The 25533-nt window shown below is 35.3% G+C and overlaps 5 protein-coding genes across 6 annotated transcripts; 1 reads left to right on the top strand and 4 right to left on the bottom strand.

The window, feature by feature from the left end:
- Positions 1–218: 218 nt before the first annotated feature.
- On the bottom strand, positions 219–1127 carry LOC106715438 (SAP domain-containing ribonucleoprotein). The gene has a single exon (XM_014508728.2). It carries the CDS (start codon positions 1039–1041, stop codon positions 253–255), a length of 789 nt encoding a protein of 262 aa, XP_014364214.2. The 5' UTR covers positions 1042–1127; the 3' UTR covers positions 219–252.
- Positions 1128–4069: 2942 nt separating this feature from the next.
- Positions 4070–9875, bottom strand: LOC106715406 (E3 ubiquitin-protein ligase KCMF1). The gene is made up of 9 exons (XM_045682311.1): positions 9669–9875; positions 9341–9508; positions 8379–8515; positions 7666–7785; positions 6359–6453; positions 5561–5756; positions 5101–5248; positions 4568–4803; positions 4070–4123 (listed from the first exon to the last, which is right to left on the bottom strand). Exons 1-9 carry the CDS (start codon positions 9682–9684, stop codon positions 4070–4072), a joined length of 1170 nt encoding a protein of 389 aa, XP_045538267.1. The 5' UTR covers positions 9685–9875.
- A 489-nt stretch (positions 9876–10364) lies between these two features.
- LOC106715405 (histone acetyltransferase type B catalytic subunit) lies at positions 10365–15415 on the top strand. The gene is made up of 8 exons (XM_045682203.1): positions 10365–10668; positions 10738–10907; positions 11747–11918; positions 12324–12483; positions 13028–13193; positions 14064–14212; positions 14678–14846; positions 15052–15415. Exons 1-8 carry the CDS (start codon positions 10608–10610, stop codon positions 15217–15219), a joined length of 1215 nt encoding a protein of 404 aa, XP_045538159.1. The 5' UTR covers positions 10365–10607; the 3' UTR covers positions 15220–15415.
- A 1064-nt stretch (positions 15416–16479) lies between these two features.
- Positions 16480–22776, bottom strand: LOC106715404 (male-specific lethal 3 homolog). 2 transcript variants are annotated; one of them, XM_014508689.2, is made up of 14 exons: positions 22544–22776; positions 22065–22243; positions 20920–21044; positions 20331–20478; positions 19816–20004; positions 19463–19588; positions 18327–19324; positions 18125–18196; positions 17751–17898; positions 17543–17641; positions 17344–17458; positions 17115–17205; positions 16930–17014; positions 16480–16739 (listed from the first exon to the last, which is right to left on the bottom strand). In XM_014508689.2, the coding sequence occupies exons 1-14, from the start codon at positions 22643–22645 to the stop codon at positions 16667–16669; spliced, it is 2550 nt and encodes an 849-aa protein (XP_014364175.2). In that variant the 5' UTR covers positions 22646–22776; the 3' UTR covers positions 16480–16666. The 2 variants fall into 2 exon arrangements, with proteins under 2 accessions (XP_014364175.2, XP_045538094.1); XM_045682138.1 differs by having other exon boundaries at positions 18327–19321.
- A 1483-nt stretch (positions 22777–24259) lies between these two features.
- On the bottom strand, positions 24260–24995 carry LOC106715421 (larval cuticle protein A3A). The gene is made up of 2 exons (XM_014508707.2): positions 24901–24995; positions 24260–24810 (listed from the first exon to the last, which is right to left on the bottom strand). The coding sequence occupies exons 1-2, from the start codon at positions 24910–24912 to the stop codon at positions 24262–24264; spliced, it is 561 nt and encodes a 186-aa protein (XP_014364193.1). The 5' UTR covers positions 24913–24995; the 3' UTR covers positions 24260–24261.
- Positions 24996–25533: the final 538 nt, after the last annotated feature.

Below are 25533 nucleotides of genomic sequence, written 5' to 3'. Positions count from 1 at the left end.
ATTAGATAATTACAATTTTATGGACTAGCAACACTACTGCTTATGTTTTCACTTATTGTTTTTGTATTAGCAAAATGTCTGAACATTTACATCTTAATTATTACTATTTCATTAATTAAGACTTTAGTGTTATAAGATGAAATGTGATAAATTACCACATTTTAAAAAATGATTCATTGAACACTATTTTAATTACTAAAATTAGTAATATCCTTAACTTTAATTAATAATAAAAGTAACTTAAAATCTAAATTATTTTGCAACATTGAACTTTGCTTTACGTTTTTCTAACCTCTCTTTATTTTCAATGTCCGTCATAATAGAAGATACAGACTGTCCAAATCTTTCAGCTCTTTGCTTTAGTTTCTCCAGATTGTCCTGTAATGAGCCAGGAGTTGTAGAGCTGATGTTATTTTGTGCTGAAGCCTGGAACCGCTGTTTTCTAGCTTCTTTCCGCTCGGCTTCAGACACTTTAACAGGCAAGCCGAATCTTCTAGCTCTCATCTCCAACCTAGTCTTGGGATCTATATCTGTGACCAGTTTGACTTTGCTAACGTTGGATGGCGGCGTTTCCTCGGATTTTGTCTCTACATTTTCCTCAGTTTGTTTCGGTGTAATGGATATAGCTCTATTCAGTACAATTTTTTTTGTACCAGATTCCTTTGTATCTTGTGATTTTTCTTTGGCCGGTTCTGAAGTTGGAGCGTTTATTTTCCTTTTTAATGTTCTCTGAGGTTTTGACTCATTTGTCTGTTTCTCAGCATGTTCCTCAAGTGCCAATTCCTCGTTTAGTGTATCTACGGCAGAATCATCTAAGATGTCTGTTTGGCTTTTATCGTCTTCATCTTCAAGAACTCCGTCAGAATCTATTTCGTCTGAATCTAAGTTGATATCACCGTGGTCATCTTGCGCTATAGCGGCTTGCAGCCTAGCCACAAGCTCGGCTTTGTCGCCGACATAAGACAGTCCACGTGATTTTAACTCTTTTCTTAATTCAACCACTTTCATCTTGCTTACATCAGTTACCGTCGAATCCGCCATTGTATTTTCTTTTTGTTGTACTTTAAATGGAACTTATTTCCTTGAAAAATTTGTTTACTCAGGATTTCGCAAACACATTGACATGGGCAACGACAAACGAATGACATTGACAATCAAACATTTTAGAGAATCATGCAAAGAGCAAACTTATCAAAGATTAGGTAAATTTAACAAATAAGTAACATGATAAAAACTGATTTTTGATTTATTCAACTTTGTCTTGGCATGGCATGAACAACATTTTTTACAGTGGTAGATACCACAACAACAATATTTGATGGATGCAAGAATGGGCCGGATCAACCGGTGAGATATCACGACCACAAACAGAAGACAGGCGTGAAGTGGAAGCAATTCCGTTATTCATCTGATGAGTGTGTCTTACTGGAGTCTAATTTTAGACATTCCCTTCTCACCCTTTTCTTATAATGAAATAATGGGAAGGGGAAGTGGATTTGGCGGAGCTCGTTATCCGATTGAACAGTGTTTCTGTGGGAGTGGAGAACACCTCATTCCGTTGTCATCTCTGGGTACCTCTGATCTCTTTCGGGCGACTGCTAGACGGGGTCAGTTTGCCATTGCAATCATGGGGTTCAACTGCTGAGACACCTTTGTAAGTTAAATTGTTATCTCTGTTTTACAAAGTTTAATTCCTAATGTGATTCAGGCTTTGCAGCTTTAGTACTCGGCTACAGCAAAACTGATGAAATTACTTTTTTGATAGCTCTTCTATGCAATCGGTATTTAATCAGTGACAAAAGAGAGGAATTAATTTTTTCGCTAACTTCCACAAAGGAAGGAAGGAAAGGAAGTTGGGGGATTCAAAAGTAATACTGTGATAAAACTTTTATTATAAAGCTTTAAGTAAAAGCTTAGGTACATATAATTTATTGCTTCTTAAGATTACACTTTTCTTATAAGTACTTAATATAATTAGCATCATGAATACAGGGCCGTAGTTTTGTGATATTCTCTAACAGAAGTATACAAACGAAATAAAAATTGTACACTTTTAAAACATAACTAGTAAAGGTTAAAGGAACTTGAACACTAAACGACAAGAAATAAAAAAACGTTCAAATATTATAGAATTTAATTAGGGTACATACAAACATTTTGTAATGCTGGAGTATAATTACCATACTAAGAAGCACTTCCGTTGAGTAGCTAGTGACAATTTGAGTGTAAGTTAATCTTCATTATTTCAAACAATGAAATTTTAGAGGAGTGACTTTAATGATAAGGCATTACATCAAACACTTTATACATATGCATTATCTATAAATTATTGTACACATTTAACTTAATTTACAATATTAAATATTTTAAACTAAAACGCTAATGCATAAAACATTTTGAAAATTAATCGTGAAATATAAATTAAAAGTAACACCTCCGGCATCTAACAAACCAACAAAATATGTGTATTTTTTTCAAACTGTTTATTCGATGATCGTTTTGACCTTAGCAAGTCAATAAAAACATTCCATATCTATTTATTTTCTATATTAAAGGAAAATCACACTGATATTTCGAAAGCCAACAAAACAAACATAAGCATCCACTAATAAGTGTTAGCAAAAAACAATGAAAGTCCAGTTAGTGATGTATCACCGGTGTCTGACCCCCGACTGTCGCTTGCAGCGCCGCGTGCGCGGGCAGTGACGTCATCACATGCCCATACATCTTTCCAAAATGAAGTCACTGTATACTGTACTCAAGTAATTTTGATACTATGTGTCACATCTGACTGTTTTGGCTAATTTATTTTTAGATAATCTTGTGATTCAACGAATTTTAATAAAAGCCAAATATTGTGAATAATTTTAAAAATATCTTCATATTTTATTATTATGCTACGTAAGAATTTATAGGCATCTGACTTCGTTTCTGACTCACATATGACGGCTTCTAACACTGATCGCATCGGACCGCATCGACTACGGTGAAGACCACAAACAATTTAACTTCGAATGAAATATTCAGCAATTAATCTAAATGCTTTAATACCTACAATTTTGTTGCCGAATGTTTCTTCGTAGTCTGTATACGGCGTGATACGATATAGAACATATCGATCAGTTCTCGTCCGCGGGAACACTTCGAGACCTTTTCGCGACCCGTACACACTCTAGACTATATTAGTGTACCTTGGTACGGGTTTTTCGAGTTTCACTGCCAATGATTACTACACTTCGGTAAAGATCCATACACTTAATGAACACGGAGTAACCTTAAGATGTAGGAATTCGTAGTAGGGGCACGATGGACAAAGTACTGCATGTCATAGCTGTCCCATTAGCTGCTTAAGTCACACACGTCACAAAAACTTTTGGGAAACGCCTTACATTTCACATAATTTACGACCAGAATTTCAATGGAGAAAGAGTTATTAACATCTAAGCAATGTTTCCTAACATTCTTAATATTAGTATATTATCGTAAAACGCAAAATTTAAATATATTACAAACGAATTATCAATTTTTTTTACTAATTATTCTTACTATTAAATTATTCTTTGTTTTTAATTTAATTTTACTATGTTTTAGTTTTTTTTAAAACAGTACCAAGAATCGTCAATCCAGGTCGATATTCAATTTTATGTTGACGTATCATTATAGAGGTAATTTGTTAAAATCATGCCAACGTTCGATGGAAAATAAAGACTATGAAGATGTTACAAGCGCACATCTGCACAAGGGCAGTGAATCTCGCGCCTAACTTCACAGGTTACAAATTACATCAATTTAACGTTTAGTTGTGTCAATTAAACACGCAAAGCAAATACTTCACGTGTTAATGTGTTAAAAATAAAGCAATCGCGATGTTATCGTGGTAAAGGCAATGTGGCAACCCTATTCAATCGTTCATGATAATAGGTATCAATTGTGCCCCTTTTTAGTGGAGAGTTCATGATCTCTGTGTACCGTGGTGTAGTACTGCGCGACGGGTCTAGCTGGGCTGGCGGGGCCGCGTGGTGGCGGGGTGGGGGGCGCGGGGCGGGCGGGGGCTCGCCGCGCGGCGCTCCTACCTACCTTCGGGCAGCTGCCGCGCGCCGGGGTGTGCACGCGCCGCCGCCTCCTTGCAACAACAAATGTCAAACATACGAGTACAATACGGAAAACACCATACAATAACACAATATGAGAACATCTCGGATAAAAAAAACTTGTGAGCCGTCATGGGACGCCTGGCAGATGTGAAACATCGTGTGTGTACAAGTAATATGCATAAGATATTAAATATTATAATTAAATAAATAATGATAATGATAATATTAAGAAAAATGTATTAAATCAGAAAATTAATAAGTATGTGGAATAATAATAATTATAACAACATAAACACATAAAATATATATATGTATACCTTAGTATAGCGTGGCGACCCGTCGCCACGGCAAGCGTCGCCATGCCAACAATTCGGTTTACAAGTGATCCTATAGATGTTTCACATCAAAAATCTATTTATTTGCTCAAATCACAATATAGTTGTTACCAAGTTAATGTAGTTATTTAAAGTTACCTTGGTGCGGGGTTGCGGCTTGGTGCGCGGCGGCGGCTGCGCAGGCTGCGCGAGCTGAGTGGGCTGTGCGGGGGGCGCAGGCTGCGCGGGGGGCGCGGGCGTCACGGGGTGCGCTGGAGGCTCGGGCTGCGCGGGCGGAGGTGCGGGGGGCGCGCGTCCCAACGACGCCAGCATCAGCCCGCGGAGCAGCGCCGCGCGAGATACCGCTTCTTCGTTGCTCGCAGAGCTTGTCGCATCTACAATATCACACAACCGTACGCTTTGTTATATATTTTATTAAATTAAATTCGACACTTATTTTAAGCCACCATTATTTCACTTCTATTATGTTGCCATCCACACACCATAATCAACCTTACCATTATATTAGGGAAATGTTGCCATATACAACACGCTTCACATTCAATCCGAGTCTAGAGGAAGGTTTAACTTCTAAGAATAAAAGATTAGACTAACAGCTGTTGGATTGCATCTTCTTAACCGATGAAAATGTCAGGAACTTGCATAGTACTTGTAATAGAGATGATGTATACCTAGGAAGCCGGAGAGCAGGAAGGTGTACTCGGAGACGTCTGGCTGTGGCGGGGGAGCTGCGGGCTGTGCGGCAGGAGGTGGCGCGGCCGCACTGCTGGAGGAGGTCGCCGCGCGCCGCGGAAGTCGCTCCAACTGCTGTCGAGCCGCCTTCAATTATACACCCACCCAGTATTACATTAGCGTACATCATAGTGTATGAGGCAGATGAGCAGCTAGCCACTTAAAAATCTATGCCTTAACACAAAGATCTATAGATACGGCTGCTTTAATTACACTGACAACTTTTTTGTGGCTAAATTTATTTATAAAGCAGAAATATTGTGAAGGTCTACCCACCACTTCAGTTTGCATAAAACTAATTCAATCTATGTGTTTAAAAATGTCTTCAGTTCACAATGGTTGGTTTAAAATCACCAAACAGCACTATACAAGTGGGAATAAATAGTTAATAGGGCTTACAGTAGCTTGCTGTCGCTCCAGCTGTAGCTGCATCTGCAGCTGCTGCAGCTGGCTGGGTGTGCCAGGTTGTCCGGCGCCGCGGCGTACACCTGACAGTTGTGAGAGGAGCTCGGCTATCGGGTCCACGACCGCGTCGCGAGAGGAAGGCGACAATGAAGATATGCCTCCGCCGGTGCTGCGAACAACGTGCCAATCGCTGTTTAACAAACAAACACACAACATACCATATCACAATTTTGCATATATTGCATCACAGTCAATGTCATATGACCAGAGGGACTGAAGTCTACTTTAAATCGAAGGTGATTATAGGAAATATTACAAAATTATTTTATTAGTTGAGATGGAAGATGTTTTTTTTAATATAGATACAAATCGGGACAATATCGGGAGCTCAAACAGCCTAATCGTTGTAAGAATCCCGTTTCTTACGAACAGTATATTAGTTACAAATCACCTGCCTATCTAACTTTAAATTTCCACTAATACTAAAATGTCCTTGTTTTTTCCTTAACTCTTAAAATCCTATATAAGAACCCTTCACATAAGAGTTCTCTAAGATCTTACTATTTTATTAGATGCAGGATCTTAACTGTTAATCTTACTAATATTATAAATGCGAATGTTTGGATGGATGTAGATTGAAGTTATCTCCAGAACGGTTCAACGGATCACAATGAAATTTGGCATAGATGTACATCATAGACTGGAAGAACACACATACTTATTATTATTTTATAAATTCCGCGCGGACGGAGCCGCAGCGATAGCTAGTGTATATATATGTCATTGATTTACCTGAACTGCATATTGGTACGTCTGGCGCGACTGACACCGCGGCCGGAGGCAGGCATACGTCGTACACCGCCGTGCCTGATGCCGCTCGGCTCGTCGTACAATGCCGTTAAGTTATTATTGATACACCAAAAACTTTCACAATTATACAGTATTGACTTATAAAAAGTCTTATGCACATTACCGATTAGAACAGGTATCCCCAAACAATTTTAGACAAGTGACCCCTTTTCAGCCCCCCATGGCCAAATTATCTACTTTTAAGATCAATTATTATTCATTCTAACTTAGGGCAATAGAAGAGAGAGTGAGAATTAGCAATGCTTTAAGTTCGATATCGACCACTTTGGGAATCCCTGGATTAGACTAAGTCACTATACAGGGTTTAGTGTATACATTGAATATCCCTGTATGAATATGTGTCTCTGACTGCAAAATTTATTGCAACGCGATAATAAATGTCGTGTAAGCCGCTATGTAAAAATTTGTATGTTGCATGTTGATATTGTAAAATTTTACAATGCCATAATAATTTTATTTTTAAATACTATTGGCCTAATATCAGAATGTTGTAAAAAGTATTATTAAAATTATCACCATCATTAATATGAAAGAATAAAAATCATCATCAGCTCACTGTACATTCCCACTGAGGGTCTCGGAGCCTACCCCAAGTTAGGGGTGACAAGGTCATAGTCAACCACGCTGACCAAGTGCGGGTTGACTTCACAAATATCATTGAATCACGATGTTTTCCTTCACCGTAAGAACTTTGGCTTAAATAAAAATATAAGCTTCTTATTAAAAATAAAAATTTATAAACCTTAATTAATGAGAATTTTAAAACACTTTTGTACGGTTTTGTTGTTATATACAGCGAGACAGAACAATTAGGTGTTTGTATGGCTTCATGAGTTAAATCTATTATTGAGCTTATGTAATCATGTTCAATGTTCATGGATTTATACTATGTAGTAGAAATATATATAGATTTTAGTATAGTAAATTTAAATCAAAGAAAATCGGTTTTGATTTATCTTTTTTTTATATTACAAGATGGCAAACAAGCAAGCGGCCACACGAACTCGCCGTAATGGCGAAGCGAACGCTGCCCATAGACATTCGCAATTGCAGATGCGTTGCCTATCTGTCAGATATTGGTAAATATTAATTTTCGACTATTATGATATGCCTTTACGATTCAAAAAATCTAAAATAAAAGTTAAAAAAAAAATGTAACTAGAAGAGAAGTATAAAATAAACTATTAAATGATAAAGTTTACTAAAGGTACATCTATTAAAAAGGATATAAGAAAAGATATGAGATCTCTGGGTCCGGTCCGATGTTCGAGTGTGAGATGTCCAGCAAAGTCATCAGTCACAAAGTTTGGCTCGCCGCCCGACAGTGAGGCACAAACTGGGCAAACTACCTGAAATGTATAAATACCCTAATTATTACATCTTTTTTGAAAGAGTATACATATTTACAATTGTTCATTAACAACACATAAAGTGTTATAACACAACAAGACTAACATAGATAATGCAAAGCAGTTCAATACTATAATGCACTTTTAAATAATAAAATTCAAGTTAATAACTCAAGCTACTCAAAGTTTTTTGGCAACTAATTTCATAGTACCAATGAAACAACTCAAATTATATAAAAACCAGCAGTGGTCTACCAAAGATATTTAGTATTGCAGTCTTACTACACCCAAATTTGTTTACAGCCACTCAGTCTTTACTGAACATCTAATATTATAAATGCCAAAGTTTAGATGGATGGATGTTTGTATGAAAGTATCTCCAGAACGGCTGAATGGATCTTGCTGAAATTTGGCATAGATGTAGAACATAGTCTGGAAGAACTCATAGGATACCTTTTAAGTTTTTTTTCATTCCGCGCTGATGGAATCGCGGGCAAATGTTAGTTTATCATAAAAACTTCCACTAAGGACTCCTTTGACCATAAACAATTCGCAAATATAAGAGAAATAGACATCTCGAATACAAGACTTACAGCAAGTGTTGTATCTGCATGTTCGGCAGTCACGTGTTCCATAAGCGCAGTATCTGTGAAGCCCATTCGGTTGCAGAATGGGCATGTATATGCCTGCGGCTGTTCCAAAGCTTGTGACTCACCCGCATAGTATAAATCTGCAAATATAAACCAGCAGTAAGTACTTTCTACATACACGGTTTTTTTTTTTTACTTACCAGAAAGAAAATTCATATAATGTAGAATACATAAAAGATCTTAAATATATAGTTATGAATTATATATGACTCAGTGATGGTAAAGTTAATAACAAATCAAAAAAAATCTCTGAAAAAATGGACAGAACACCTTTTTTAAAACAACATTTTATTAATGAAAATGGCTAGTCTGTAGCAGGGGTGAACTGAGTGGGTGGGGAGTAGAGAAATATTGTAGTTTTTTATTAAATCAACCAATAGGTAAGTTTTTAGTGGCATAGTTTTATGATATCAATTTGTATATTTTTATTTTTTTAAATATGATTAGTATCAGCAACAGATAAAATAATATTTTTGCTTATAATTATGAAATAACCATATATAGTGTTAACAAAACTTATTAATTTTTTTTAATTAGTTTAATGTTACACATACAATTTATTTATACGTACAAGTTATTATTATTTAGTAGTCATGAAAATTCTGAAAATATTTTATCTTATAAGATGATTTTATTGCATTGGTTGATTACTACATATCATATAATTTTTATATAGTCTTTTCATATTCAAAAATTTATCTGAGTATGAACTAGAGTTATTTATACCACACTTGCTTTATAGAGATAAATTATATATAGTTGAAAAAATATTATAAAAATATCCATAAAACAATGTTATCAATGAATGTTTTGTCTCTATTTTAAACAAAACTGTTTTTGAAGAGAACAGTTAAAAACTAGGTCAGGTCACTGATGACAGAATGTTGATTTCACAAAGATCTCACCAAAATCACTTCTTGTAAGGATACATTGCATGGGATGCTCTGTTGTATGTTGATTCGTGACCGCGCCGGATTCATAACACACAGCGCACAAGTCATAGTCGATGCAAATCAAACATTTATATCGTCGTCCTCTGAAGTTATTTTTTAAACAAGAATCACAGCTGACTCCTGAAAAAAACGTAATTAATGAGTAGTAAATTCTTAGCAATATTTAATCGTCAACAATATGACAATCAAATTCAAAACAAATAATAAATAACAGTTCGAAATTATCGCAAAGAAATTTAGTGACAAAAGCATCTCACAAATTTTGATTATCATTACCCACCTTCATGGCGATTCATTTTCGCCACAAAACGTCGCCGAAACAAACGTTTCTTGGCACCAGAATTACTGCTGCTATTTGTGGTATTTATATTACTATACTAAAATAAGTAGCACAACATATAATATACTAAAATACAAGATTATTAACAAAAATTTCCAGCAAACCTAACCCAACCAGGCCATAATGACGTCACATAATGACTTATGTGTTGCCTAATTTTAAACTTTCACAGATTAAAAATTTTTATTTACAAATTATTGATGTACTACACAATTTCACTTCCAACATCTTCGAGATTATTATTTAATGAAATGGTTTAAATGAAAAGATTACTTTCTTAAAGCCGACGATAGCTAAAGCTTTTAATTTTGACATTTACTTTTCTTGACAATAGATTGCTTTATATTTACTTTTGTCTTGAATTTTAAAACCAAACATTCATTTCATTTAATATTAAAGTAAAAAAATAATTTTAATGTACTTTTGTAGACATTTTAATTATATTATGAAGTTAAAGGTTTTTTTAATTAAAATATTTTGATCTCCGCCATTGACTAAATTGCTTAAAATTTAAACTTACAAAAACGAAAAAATCAAGTTTTCTGAACGAAAAACGGATTAAATCAGTCATATACAATTTTGATTTTCCGTAAATTTAATTTTCATTCGTTCTCTTCTAAGTAATTGTATTTATCCGCTTTAACATTTACAATGAATGCTGTTTAGTTTTTAGTTGTTTTGAAATCATATGTTCAAAAAGTGTTGTAGTCGTATACAGAACAGTAGTTCGTAAAGTACTTGCTACTTATAACCACTAAATTTCAGTAAAGTAATAAAAATACCGTTGACAATTTTTTTTGCGCGGGAAGCTATATTGTAATGAAAACTTTTATTTGCAATATATTGCCCAGTGTAGTTATTAATTCACAGTAATTCAAAATGACCGACGCACTGAACCATTTAGTAGTTGATGGAAATGAAGTTTTGGAGTTGAAATTAGGTAAAAATTCTGTGGTATCACTTGCGTGCAATGTTTTGAATTTGATTTATAACCTTAATCGTATTTCAGTACGAACAGTAAAAGATATTGAAGACGATGAAGCGAGTTTTGGCCCTGAAATGTGTCACCAAGTATTTGGGGAGAATGAAAACATTTTCGGTTACACGGATTTGAATATAAAGCTCTATTACAGTGCAGGAAGTCTTCAGACTTATCTGGGGATCGATTATACAAACAAGGTATTACAGTAAAATATTTGACTACATAATGTTTGTCAATTTATATATTTGGTCAATACAAAACATGGATATTGTTGATAGTGTCAGTACAAAACAACTAGACAACCATATTTAGACTTGCATTGCTAGAGATACTCTAAATCTCGTTATAATGTTGTATCTTGATCAAATTAACAATTGAGTTCTAGAATTTTTTTAATGTTTTGTTAAAAAGCTTATTAGAAAGGAAAAGTAAAATATTTTATGCAAAAGATTTCTGTAACTTGTAATATTAAAATAATATAGCAAGGTTCTTGAATAGTTTTGGTCATATTCCAGAAATACTTTCACCTGCTTGCTTTCAATGCTTTGTATATTCTAGAAGACTAAAGAATAACCTCTAATCTAAGGTTAATTTGATAAATACTTAAAGTAACAGTCATCTGTTTGGCATAGAGGTCATGGATGTTGTCTATATATAATACTAGCTGTCGCCTGCGATTCTGTCAGCACGGAAATAAAAAAGCCGTAATAAAGCCTATGTGTTCTTTCAGACTATGTTCTACATCTGTGCTAAATTTCATCAAGATCTGTTGAGCCTTTTCAGAGATACCTTCAAAGAAACATCCATCCATCCATCTAAACATTTACATCTATATATATAAAAGAATGTTGTGTTAGTTACACTATTTATAACTCAAGAACGGCTGAATCGATTTGACTGAAAATTGGTGGGCAGGTAGCTTAGAACCAGGAAAAGGACATAGGATAATTTTTACACCGTTTTCTATTTTTTATTCCGTGCGGATGGAGTCGCGGCTAAAAGCTAGTTTATAATATTAGTAAGACAATATTTGCAGATTGAACCCAGTAAATCAGATGGAATGAAAGCGGACGATGTAGAGGGTGCATTAAGAAAAGTCTTAGCACCAGGCTATGTAACGAATTTAGATCGTTTTATATCTTTGTTGGGAAAGGATCGGAATTTTGTCCCTCATGGTCAGCTTGAGCATGCATTCCCTCTTGAATCTCGTAAGTATATATTTTATGTATGTTAGATAGTTCCTGATAAATTATCTGTTATCTGTTCTTGTGTCAACATTCTGCATGAAAAAAAACTTGAGAGGTGTCAAGGGACACCCGGATGGAATGAAGTTCCTTTCAATTAATTAGTGAAGGAACCAATGTTTATTCTATGAATAAGAAACTTAAGTCTTCACAAGAAGTACATTTTATTTCTATGAATTTTCGTTATATATTGTCACGTCGTTGCCATGGTGAAGTAGCACTCATTCGTCTATAGCAAAAAGTGTCGTGACAACTTTTCGTAAGAATTTTTTCCGTCTAGCCCCCTTTCATAACGCGCGATAAGGAACTTCGTTCCAAAATTGTATTAATAAATTTATATGATTTAAGTTATATGTATTTAATTTCCAGGTGATGGTGGTGAAAAAAGGCTATTTGAGGTATATTACAGTGAAACATCAACTCCTGGCTTCCTGGCTTATCATCAGCGCCTACAAACCTTCCTGCTGTGGTATGTTGATGCCGCTTCATTCATTGATGTGGATGATGACCAATGGACTTTCTTTACAGTGTAAGTATAAAATAATCTAGTTAATTACATAGATTATGATTAAGCTGCTGAAAAGAGTTCATCTTAATACAAGTATGAGATTTTATAAAAAAGCTACAACTATTTATTAGATGGACTGATACGAGCACCTGGCTATTTTTTTCATAAATATAATCGAATTATTCAAACTTTCGTGAGACATACATTTGTCGGTGTCTGTCATTTGTTAGTGAGCGTTGGGCTGCGTTCGCGAAATAATACCAGTCCCACTCATCCTGGTGAAGGGCCCCCGATGGGCTCGAAACTAGTCGGTGCCGACACAGTACAAATGTGTGAGACAAGAGTGTTTTAGCCGTTTCCAATATTAGTTAATAAATATAAACCTTAACATAGTGTTACATAATCTTTTAAATACATGAAAATGTGTTATATCATTTACTATTGAATAGTTTTAAGAAGACCAAAAATTTAAACAAAAAAATTATTCTTTGCATGATAAGTACCACAGACTATGCAAGTTCATACTTTAAAAATGTTATATGCAAAGTTTTTTTTTACCTTTCAGCTTTGAGAAATACTGGACTAGTGATGGAGAGGTGAGGTATGCTACCGCTGGATATGCGACCGTGTATCGCTACTACGCGTACCCGCGACACACGCGCCCCCGGGTCTCACAGGTGTTAACACTACCACCTTTCCGGAAGCTGGGACTCTGTGCAGCCTTATTACAGGCAAGTACAATGTTAAACATGTGTAAGGTGTATATATATTTTATAAACATATCGACGCTGGAAAGCGTAAACGCTGTAACCCCGAAAGTACGAACTTTACAGGAAAGCCAAAAAATGATAACTCGTGAGCTGATACGTCTACAAGCATGCGGTATTTAGCAATGTTGTGTAGTTTGTGCTAACCTATAATAAAATCATTATCGTTTGATAATGGTTGAAATTATTAACGTGTGAAAAACATATTCGCGATTTCAAGGGTTACAGCGTTTATGCTTTCCAGCGTCGATATGTATGTATTTCTATATCTATATATTTATCATACATACACACGCGCATACACATGAATGCATGAATGGCTGAACTCTCAACTGCCTCTGTACTAAATTATCTGCTTAACAAGGTTAGAGGAAGCTGAAAACCGGCCTTCAGTGACAAGCTGGAGGCAGCATCAGCTGAGCCTCTTCCCATTAGCCAAGAACTATTTTTTTTCTGTTTAATTGATATCTTTGGTTATAAACTGGATTTCATTTTATTTATTTAAGGTGCTTAGAATTTTTTGTGTGCGCACAACAAAGGCATGGAATAACTTTTCGTGTTTCTATTCAGTAATAATATGTACTGCCTCCAAGAGTAGGATGAATAGGCTTGTACTAAGATAGCAGCTGACATCTTTCTACCACAAAAAAATAAATCGAGTTATTTATAAATATTTGTATTGCGAAATCGTTTATTTTAATTTCTAAATGTGTGTATATAGAAGTGTTAATTTAGTCTATGGCAAAAAAATTAGCTACTAAACAATACCTGATGTAAAAGTCCTCAAGATGGACATTTCTTGTTCTCATACAATTTTTATAATGTTTATTTCAGTCAGTATATTCTCACTTCATATCACAACCTGAGGTAGTGGACATCACAGTGGAGGATCCTTCACCGGAGTTCCAGAGAATAAGAGACTATGTTGATGCAAAGAATTGTGAATCTCTGTCTGCATTTCAACCTGCTAAACTATTACAAGGGTATGTAATTCATTATTTTAGTAGTTTTGATGAAAAAGACCTGTTAATAATTTTTAGAGATACTAAGATTTTTACCTAATTAAAGTGTCACAGAGCTTAAATGTTATGCTAACTTTAAATATTGTCTTAATGTATGAAATATGGCTCGTGTAATGTGACTGTAAAGAAACTATTTAAACACTAGCTGTCGCCCGCGACTCCGTCCGCGCGCAGTTAAAAAATGGGGGGGGGGGGTATGAAAAATAGATGTCCGATTCTCAGACCTACTGAATATGCTCACAAAATTTCATGAGAATCGGTCAAGCCGTTTCGGAGGAGTACGGGAACGAAAACTGTGACACGAGAATTTTATATATTAGATACAGTTTTGTAAAACAAATCTCTTGATGTTGATTCATATTTTGTTTATAACTTAGTTTATATTGTTGTAACCCATGTATAACAACATTATAATCTTCCTGATAGTTTCTCTCCGGAAATGGAGAAGCAAGCCTGCAAAAAATTCAAAATAAACAAGAAGCAGGCGCGCCGCGTCTACGAGATATTACGACTGAAGAACACCAACACATCCGACAAGGCTGCATATCTTAGCTACAGGCTGGATGTTAAAAACAGACTCAACGCACCATTTCAGGTAATTATAACTTATCCTCCTGAGGTGATATGTGTTTATGTGAATGCTTCAGCAATGCAAACTCAGTGTCTATGAAATTCTACTGAAAATTGTATTAAAACATATTTTTGTATCAACTTTTTCAACGACAATGAAAACATGTTTTGATACAGTGTGTTTACGAAATAAGTTTTTAAACATTATTGCTATTTTAAATGATTCACAGAAAAAGAAGTTAGAAATGAAAAAGTTACAAAAAGTTCTGAAGTCCGAAGAGTATATGGCGACCATAACATCGACTGGTGCCAATGAAACACAAAGCCGTCTCTCCAGTCAGTATCTGGATTTAGAGGAAGAATACAGACGCGTCATACATAGAATGGACCACGATTAAATGCATAAATGCGACGAAAAAAGTAACATCTGTTAAGGGATTGCCAAGACATGTCACTTTTTTCGTCATATTGGCTGAATACACTTTCTTTTTTTGTTCAATGTTATTCCGTCTATACTGGTCTATAATTATTTGATAATTTTTTTCATTATGTAAGATTTAGATTTAATGTAACAACTTTTTAGTAAATAATAATTATAGAAAAATGTTCTCAGATGTTCCATTCAATACAAAGTTAACCTCTTCTCTTAAAAATTTAGAAGGTAATTGTTTCTTTTCGTGTTATTATCTGTCTACAATTTTTATTTGATTAGTTTGAAAACAATGAAACTAGTTATAAGAATTTCGAATTTGTATGGATTCTTAAAAAAAAAATGATCTCTTAATTTTGTCAAAGAAAGAAAACAGTATAAATTTAAATTAATTTTATGGCTCTGTGACTAATTGTTATCTTTTCGTCAATTATGAATTATCGTAACATATAGAAAAAAGTTAATCTGGCAACATTTGCTCAAATGTCAAGCAATGGTAACATTTGTTTTTCTCGATAGTAAATGTAATTTGATATTCAATGTGATTCATGTTTGTTATTAAAAATTTAAAACAATCGAAGAGTTTGTTTTCTTTTTTAAATTAAATTGAAACAGTTATTACTTAAGTAACTATTATTTAACTCACCTCCATTTTAAAATGTTCATATATTCCTTCACAGAAATAAGAAAATGTTTTTTTTTTTTGTTAAACAAAAATACATAACATATCGTCATCATCTCCCTGGCATTATGCCACAAGAATGAATTTTCGTCGAGCAATATTTTTTAAATCTCAGGTTATCAGTGAAAGGTAAAGGATTCATAGAAATTACTTTTTTTTTTGCTTATAGCATACAACAACATATATACAAAAAAAGGAGACAAATAAGTAACTTATTATGCCGTTGTGATGTCACTTATTATAGAGTTCGGATATCCATGTTGGATATCTAATACTTTTATAACTTATACACTATGATCACATCACTTCACTGTTGTACTTCAAGTTTGTTACTTTGCCAGAGTTTTTGATGGAATGTTCCTTCTTAGACTGATCTCTATATATATACACCGAACAATCTGCTCCTTGTGATCTATATTTTGTGTCGATTTGAAGCGACACTTGAAGATCCCAAGAACTAATTACGATGTAACTTGTCTAATACTTATCGAAATTTCCTGCAACTACTATGTCTTGTGTAGTACATCTATTTATTTTCCATGTCACATTATTCCAACGCCAAAATGGTGATAATGGAATAAACACAAACCACTACGGTCCACAGCCAGTCCAGTATATAGTCAGTAGGGTTCGTAGTTTCAGTTCACCGTGCGCGCATGTCGCGTGCGCATGCGCAGCGTGCGTGGGGGAAGTGGTGGGGATGAGCGAGACGTCACTCGCCGCTCTTTCGCCGTCAGTGCGAGTCCGACCGTCCGTCTGACATGTAGTGCATCTCTCCGAACCATTCACCGTGCTGATCCAAATATCTGTAAAAGTTTTTATTTAATAATTTGTATCAAGCACAATTAAACCTTTCATTATAAATTTGTATATATTTTGTTTTCTTTGTTGGAAGTACTCGTTATCGCCTCGTCACAGAAAAAAAAAACATCTACGACTGGAGGAAAAATGATAGTGAAACTTGTTTATTAATACAGAAAATATGTTTGTACTTACTGAATAAACATGTCAATGTTTTTCAATATAATCTTCAGTTTTGATTCCGCCATATTCGTAGCATTTAAAAATTCCGGTAGTTTTACTGTGAAAAAAACATTATGATAATGATTATAAATTGCTATATCCAAACCCTATACATAATCAATAGATTATTATTAGGTTTAAATGTTAAAGGTTATTACCAAAGAGCCTTGCGAGGTGTGTGGCGCCATATATTCTGCACGGCAGATGCTTTGTACTTTCGTCTCTTGGAATTACCCGCCATTTTGATACCTAATCAAAAAGTTATTAAATATTTAGGGCTAAAATAGTTAATTGTTCAAGTTTTCTGAAATTCTATATTACAAGGAACAGAGAAAATTACTGAAAGTGTAGCTAAAATATTTGAAGAAATAAAAAATGTGTGCGTACCTTTTCTAGTAACAGTGAGAGAGGCGTGCGTTTGAGTGTGGGCGGGGCGGGCGGCGGCGCGCGCGTCGCTCTCCCGCGCCACTCCTCACTCAGAGACGACATCGTGCTCTCCACACTAACCATAAACATATACAGTTGAGATTGGATCAAAATGTAGTAAATTTAGTACTAATTAATTTTTGGGATGGATGAAAATTACCTGGATGATTGCGTGTCGAAGGGCTTTTGTTCAGTGGAAGTCGACGGCGCCTGCTCCTCGTTCTCTGAGTGCGATTTATTGGATTTGTATGAACGTAGTCTGAAATGAAAATTATATTTTTAGTGAAAATTTTGTCGCTGACGACATAATGGCGATTGTCACAAATATTCGTGATAGGGTTTACACTTTGTTTTATGTACTGTATTACCTCCTGGTATAGTGTCCGCTGCGTGTGGCGCATCTACGCCCGCGCGGTGTAACGTCATCGCACTGCTCCGCCTCCTCACTGCTCGCCTCTATCTTTACACACTTCACGTCCACCTTCACGTCCTCGCCTTCACATTCGTTCTTAGGATCTATAATTGTTAACTAAATACTAAGATTATTTATGTTCAATTGCTTCTTTCTTGCGCTATATCTCACAATGTTTACAAAAATACAATATTGACGACGTTAATTTGATAAACAGTAATGGCCGACTTCATCAATGAGTGATGTATTTTTTAAACCTCAAGAAATATTAGTTTTGTTAAGTTTGTAGATCTTGAACTGCTACATCTAAAATTTGAAAAAACTATTTACCTGAACTTGAATTGGTGTATTTGTATAAATTTCTATCGGCGACTGATTCCATCACTTTTGATTTTGAGTCTTCTACAACAAAACATTAAAAAAAAATTACTCATTACTACTATATTGGCTCAAATAAACATTGCGAATAAACAGATTTTTTTAATTTGTTTAGTATTTTTATAACTTTTTTATTTAAAACTTCAAATCTTACCATCTTCGTCGTTTACTTGATCGTTCTCTCCGTCGTATTCGCCAGCTTTTTCACCTCCATTATCTTCATCATTTTCTGCCGCATTATCTACGTCCATTTCTTCATCGTCTTCTTCCTCATTTTGTGCATCGTGTTCATTGTTTTGCTGTACTTCATTTTGTCTGTTGACGTCATTCCCTCTGTTACCTGCGTCATTTTGTACAGCGACACCTTCATTTTCTGCATTGTTATGTTGGACGTTATCTTCTTCGTTTTCTTCTTCACTATTTTCGTCATCTTCGTCGTTTTCTGCATTATTTTCCCCATTTACGGCGTTATTGTGTGCAATATTACCATCGCCATTTTCTACGTTATTGTGTGCAGCACCACCTTCTTCATTTTCAGCGTCGTTATTTAAAGCATCATCTCTTTCGTTTTCTTCGTTGGAGTCTTCAGCATCATCCTTTTCGTTTTCTATGTTGTTGTTTACTGCATTATGGTCGACGTTTTCTACATTGTTGTGTAAAACATTATCTCCGTCGTTTTCTTCGTTACTGTCATCATCCTCTTCATTGTCTACGTTATTGTGCATACCATTATCCACTTCGTTCTCTACATTGTTGTGTAAAGTTTCATCTTCATCATTTTCTGCATTGTCACGTGCATCATCACTTTCATCGTGTTCTGCATCGTTTTCCATTTCATCTTCTTCGTCTTCTTCTGTTGCGCTCTCTTGTGAGTGGTTTTCGACGTTGTTGTGTACATTTTCTACTTCCTTATCCTCCTCGTTATCTTCGTCGTAATCTTCTTCATTATCTTCGTCATCCTCTTCATCATTCTCTGCTTCATTTTCTTCGGTTTCATCGTCGTTTTCCCTGTTGTTTTCTTTATTGTTCTGATTTCGAACAGGATCGGGTGGCAGATGTGAATATTCCGCCATCTTTGTACTATTCATTTCTTCGTCTGTCGCTGCAGTGTCTTCTTCTTGCGAATCTTCGCTCTCACTTTTTGGCTTACTGCTTTAATTAAGAAAGTAAGACATAAGAAAAGAAATTTATTGAATTTATTTCATATGGTGAATTACTAATAGTGACTTATTTTAAGATCACAAAAGTGTGTCAATATTTGGAATAAATTTAATAGAACTAACAACTTACTCTTGATTATACTGTCCACAGATCTGCCAATATTGGGTCTGCTCCTGTTTGTAAAGCAAATGGTCTCCGAGGATAAAGTCGATGTATATTCTGATGCCTTCTGCCACCTCTCTGACTAGATGCAATCTGAAAACCAGTTGACACGATGCGTCTTGTAGATGTAGTAAAGCAAAACTTATTTATGTTGGTTTGTTCTAACCAATAAAAAGTATTTAATTATTACAATAGAAACACAACGAGGAATCAAGGCTACATGTTTGCCTACTTATCCAAACTATGCTAGAGTAAGCTAGTTTACGTATATTTAAAAAATAAAATACAAGTTTTAAATAAATCCGAACTCTCTTATTTACCTGCAAGATACGTCGAGTATATCAGGACGTTGCGCGGGCGCATGTCTCGTCCTAGTGGTTTGCCACACGCCGGTGTGCGCGAACCACTTTACGTACGACTCCAGTATTTCTGCGGCGCAAGGAGACGCCGGCAGCCGCGCCAGCCGACCACGCTTCACCACCAAGTGGTAGTCGAATGTTAGACGATCCCTATAGAGAAGTCCGACATTTGAACCGGTAAGGTAATAAGGCCGAGATATTCCGTTCCGATGTTTTGATTTAGTAGCTCTTTACCACAAGTCGTATTTTCATATAAAATCATATTCTATATTAATTATAAGATTATGATTTTGGAAAAAAATATGAAAAAAACAGACTGTTGTCTTGATAATAAATAAATACTTCTGAACAACAGTCATGGTTAAAAAAGTATCCATTGAGCTTGTGTTGGGAAGTTAAGCAGTATCACTTAAAAGCTGATTACGTTTTAAACGGGACAAAATCCCTTCAATCCTCCAATGTGTTGGCCGAGTTACCTGAGGGCAGGTGGTATAGGTATGTCAGCTTTGAACCCCTGTGGCTTCCGCTGCAAGTGTTGCTGAGAGCCGGAGCTGCTGCTGGTACTACCCGAGTCTGAACTTGTTGCTGACCCACTTGATGAGTCAGTGTCCCCCGGCTCCACTTCTACATGATATAAGAAGAAATGACACTCTAAAATTTCAATAGCTTACAGTATTGCTCATTTTTACAAGTAGTAAGGGGAAAAATGGACATGTGTGAACATCTTGATTAGTTTTTGGTCTTGGTCTTAAAAGCTTTAAGTGGCAAGCTTTAGGTAGGGAGTAATTTGTACTGCAGTGTGGCGATAAAGGCTAATTAAAAATCAGAAACTATTGATTCATTCATTATATCCCATTACTAAATTATTTACTTTTTATGGATGGAGTGTGTGAAAGAGGATATGCGTAAGAAGGGGGTAAATTCAGATATGACGGCTGATAGAGATGTATGGAGGAGTAGTACATACTGTGCCGACCCTCCAAAAGGATTAGGGCAGGTGGATGATGATGACTAATTTACTTGTGATATCAAGATTTAAGGAAAATGTATAGAGATTGTATTGACCATCAGGTTGTGTACTGGTTGATGATCCCGCATCGCTGCGCCCATGTCGGGCGCGCTTAGCGGGGCCTGGATGCGCGGTCGTGTTGACTCTCTTCTTACGCTCCCTTCTATATAAGTATGCTCCCCTGTATTGAATGAAAGTAACATATCATTTTAGTAAAAATTATGAGAAAAAAGAAATATTTACTACAAGCATTATGTTTGATTCAAGTACAAAATTTACTTGTGGGATGGGAAGTTTATTATGAGCACAAGAGCATCGAAATGTAAAAAAGTATTATTCAACTGCTGACTTATAAGCTCCATCTGTCACCTCTTTAACAGAACTAAGATTGTGCGGTAAATACCTATTTTGTGAAATTTGAAAATTACAATTTACACTATAAAAGTTGGCAGAAATTACAAACAAATATTGAAAACAACTAAAAATATTACCAATCATAAGTAGCGTTAACATAGCCATTAAATTATGAAAATAATATTTTTTTAAAAGTGTCATGTTTTTCAGTTTAAATTATCGATAATTGCGTTGGTAATTTTAAAATTGGTTTCTATTCATGACCTGATATTATAAATGTGAAAGTTTTTCTGTGTGTTTGAGTGTTTGTATTAATATAAAAATGTTTTTATTATATCATCGTAACACAACATTTAAAAATATCTTATTTAAATTAAGTCAAAATTTAATTATTTATATGTCCCTCTAAATGAAACATATTTTTTACCCACTTCTATGGGAAATACTCAGGAAGTTTGTATCACTTAACATGTATGCAGAGACAAAAACAATAGTAAGTAGTGTTTGAAATGTGGTCTATTGTTTTCGTTGCAAATACAAGTGCCATCTAGACAATTATGTAATCAAAGTATCTTGCATTCCAATTCAAACACTTAACCATAGAAAAACTACACATTGCACTTAAACTCATAGATCCTGAAAAAATCTGATATAACATTTTTCTTACATAACTTTATAACATTGGATACTAAGTGTAAACAATATTACCTTATAAATCACATAATTTTACAAAATAACTAAAATTAAAATAAATTGTAATGGCTGCCACTTATGGATTTTACATTCCTCCATTTCCAAATTATCAGCTTTGGATTGAAACCAAAAATAGTCAAAGTATTAAAATTACAATTGGAGCTGTGACTTCTCAGCTAAGTCCCTCTGCAACTGTCTATTTTCTTGTGTGTCCTTAAGTACAAAGTCTTCACTAACACAACGGTCCCACGATGAATTCCAACCTTGGAAATGTATTAGATACTCTACGGTGCGACGTCCCCTTTTGTCTTTGCTCTCTATTACTTCTAAAACCTGTTGACAAAATGTTTTTATGCTATTTACACATTAACTTGAACAAAAATTCCACTTAAAAAGTTTAGGTAATAGCACGAAGTTCCATAATAAGTACTAAGAAATGGGTAATTTTTTTTAAATATTAATTAATAAATAAAGCGTTAAGTTATAATGAAAATTTATGGTAATATAACATAACAAACATTTTAATTATGGACAATAAATGACGCATTTGAGCTGACACACTAGCCGAAAGTAATAAATGAATTGCATTAAGTTTTACACAAAAATTTAGGTTTAAAAAAAACAGTTACAAACCTTAGAATCATACAATACTTTAGCCTTAGTAGGGTCAGGTTCATAGCAAAGGACACGCTCCCCTTCGCTAAACTTATAGCGTAAACCTCTCGTTGATACCATTCCTTTTTAATATAAACTTCAAGAAAACAACACGTTTTTAAAACTCGGAGTTGCAGTGTTATTTTTGTCGTAAATATTCAAACCGCCTTAGAATCATATTGAATATTACCATAATTCTAAATGAAAATTACAGCTAGTTATTTAACACTTTCAAATAAAACTTAAGTGAATACTTAAAACATTTAAATTAATCCATTCGAATTAAGAAATAAAATTTCGTAGAGACAAAGTAGAGACTGTTGGAGACGTATTTTATTTAAAAGAATAGAGAATAGCTTGCGGCTTGTTTGATTTGATAGCTCTTTGTTTGACATTGACAGTTGTCATTTTACATATAAACAAAGTAAGATTTTCCAATTCTACAGAAATTTTAAATCCAAAATTTCAAAAGATTTTTACAAAGTAGTGTTTGTTTACGAATAACTTAAAGCTTAACTTATTAGCTTCAAGTACTTACTTTAAAGTTAGCTTGTTTTACCACTACAATTTTTTACTGCAAGTATGTGCATCTTAAAGCTTACCATTTGCTGTCGCAGCTTACCTTTTATTGTAAACTGGCTGTCGCCCGCTACTCTACTCGCGCGGATTTAAAAATGCTTAATAAGTAGCCTGTGTGTTACGTTCCAGGCTACGTTCTACGTCTGTTCCAAATTTTGTCAAGATCCGTTGAGCCGTCCCGGAGAATGTTTCTTCTTACACACATCTATCCATTCATACATCCATCTAAACTTTCGCATTTATAATATTTACCATTCATTGTAAGATTTTACCATTTATTGTAGCAGCAAATAAAGTAAAAATTGTCACAGCTACACTGCACACATTGGAACACACAAACTGAAATTAAATGCTATTAAATTTTTAAAGGCGCCTGTCTTACGTATGGATAAGACGCAACGAGGCAAAAACTTGAAAGTTAATAACAACAAATCAGCAAGCAAGTGTCGATATCTATTTAAAAAACATTTAAAATGACCATATGAATATCTGAAATCATTTTCTTCTTACACATATCATCTTTTACTCAATACATAAAACATAATAAATTCTTTCTAGTATTAAATATTTTTTTAAAATTTATCCCAATTATGTGACTGTATCTAAATAAAATTTAAAATAATTTCTTTCCCAGGTCATTACTGATATGAAATGATCCACGAACTCTTCTAAGGGCGAAGGTGCTTGAATTCTCAATTACTTAACTTGTCCCAGCCCGGCGTTGGCGCCTTCGGTATTGTGAGTACGGCTAAATATCAAGGCTTCTTTTAATGGTTAATTCACTGAGTTGAGTGTATGTGTGTTTTCGTTACGGAATAATAACATTATCAATAACAACGTCTGGTCGAAACACCTTCATACAAAGGAGCATTGAAATAAGGATCGAAATTTCACTTAAAGATTACTGATTTATAGGTTATTATAACGTTATTGATTGCTTAGTTTTACAATTTTTTCAATTTAAATGTTTAGGTAAATAAAAAATATCATTTACAAGAATACAAAAAATAATTTATTAAGCCTATCGTATAGTTTAACAACAAAACGATTTATCACATAATTACATGACTATAACCGTAGTGCAGTATTTAGTTAGAGGGTTTTGGCATCAGTTCAGTTCAGTGGTGGTAGAGGGGAGCGGAGTAGTACGCGGGGGCGGCGTGCACTACTGGCGCGGAGTGCACCAGGGGAGCGGACGCGTATGTGTAGGGGGTGGCGATTTTGGCGACGGGAGCGGCGTACGCGACGGGCGCGGCGATTTTAGCAACGGGCGCAACAGCTGCCACCTTCACACCGAGAGCTTCCTTGCGGACGACGGCGTTGAAGCCGTTGTGGGGATCGGCGGTGTAGTCAACGGTACGTCTGGTGCCGTCAGGGTCGACCACAGAGTAGGATCCCTGGACGACATCACCGTCGCGGGTCTCATGCTGGGACTTGGAGTCGCCGGTGAGACTGTCCTGCACGTCGTAAGCGAAGTTGTACTGTGGGTGGGGGTCGTACTCCTCGACGGCTACTTTAGCGACCTTAGCGACAGGCGCGGCGTAGGCCAGGGGCGCGGCGTGGACTATGGGGGCTGAGTGGTAGACGGGGGCGGCGGAGTATGCGACGGGAGCAGCTGGGAGTAAGCCAGCGCTGGCGGCCGCCACCAGGCAGGCGAGGATCACGAACTGTAAATAATACAATTTTATAATATATTAATTATTTATAATAGAAAAGAGCAATTTTTTTATGGACGGAATTATTTTCATCTCTGGTACCTTGAATGCCATTGTATAAGCGTGTGTTGCTTGAGGATCTCGAATGATATCTGATGAGGACCGTAAGGAGCTTTTATACGAGACGCTGGGGCTCACCCTTTCACCGACTGGTCGTGTGACGTCACGTGACATTGGCTATGCGCCCCGGGCTGACTCGAATTTCCGGCGCACAGAATCCCTGGTATCAACTTATCAAGAAGCGGTTTAGTAGTTCCGGTGAAGCGATTATTATTTGAGCTTAATGTTAAACTCCTAAGTTGTATGTTATATGTTACATAATTGGTAGAACCTAGATAAAAACTATTTCTGTAAGATTTATCGCTCAAATTTAAGAATTAAAATAATCTGACGTTGCTAAAAAACGGAAGAAGTCAAAGTGAGTCTGGCTCAACATAAATTTTCTATTATTATTCATTAGTATCCTTATTTTAACCCTTTTACTTGGTACGAAACATGTATAGCGTCGGCAAGTGCATTTTATATAGACTTTGCTTGTATACTTTATCATATCATTGTTGTAAAAACTATGCAAGTTTTAAAAATAAAATTACGTTTAAATCAAGTATCAACAGTATTTAAACTAATATAAATTATAGTCTAACTGTTGCGCAAAGTTCGCGAATTTATCTACAG

The sequence above is a fragment of the Papilio machaon genome, chromosome 18 (assembly GCF_912999745.1).
Source record: "Papilio machaon chromosome 18, ilPapMach1.1, whole genome shotgun sequence".
NCBI lineage: Eukaryota > Metazoa > Arthropoda > Insecta > Lepidoptera > Papilionidae > Papilio > Papilio machaon.
The sequence above is the reverse complement of the archived record's forward strand: the minus strand, read 5'-3'. Positions and strand labels throughout refer to the sequence as shown.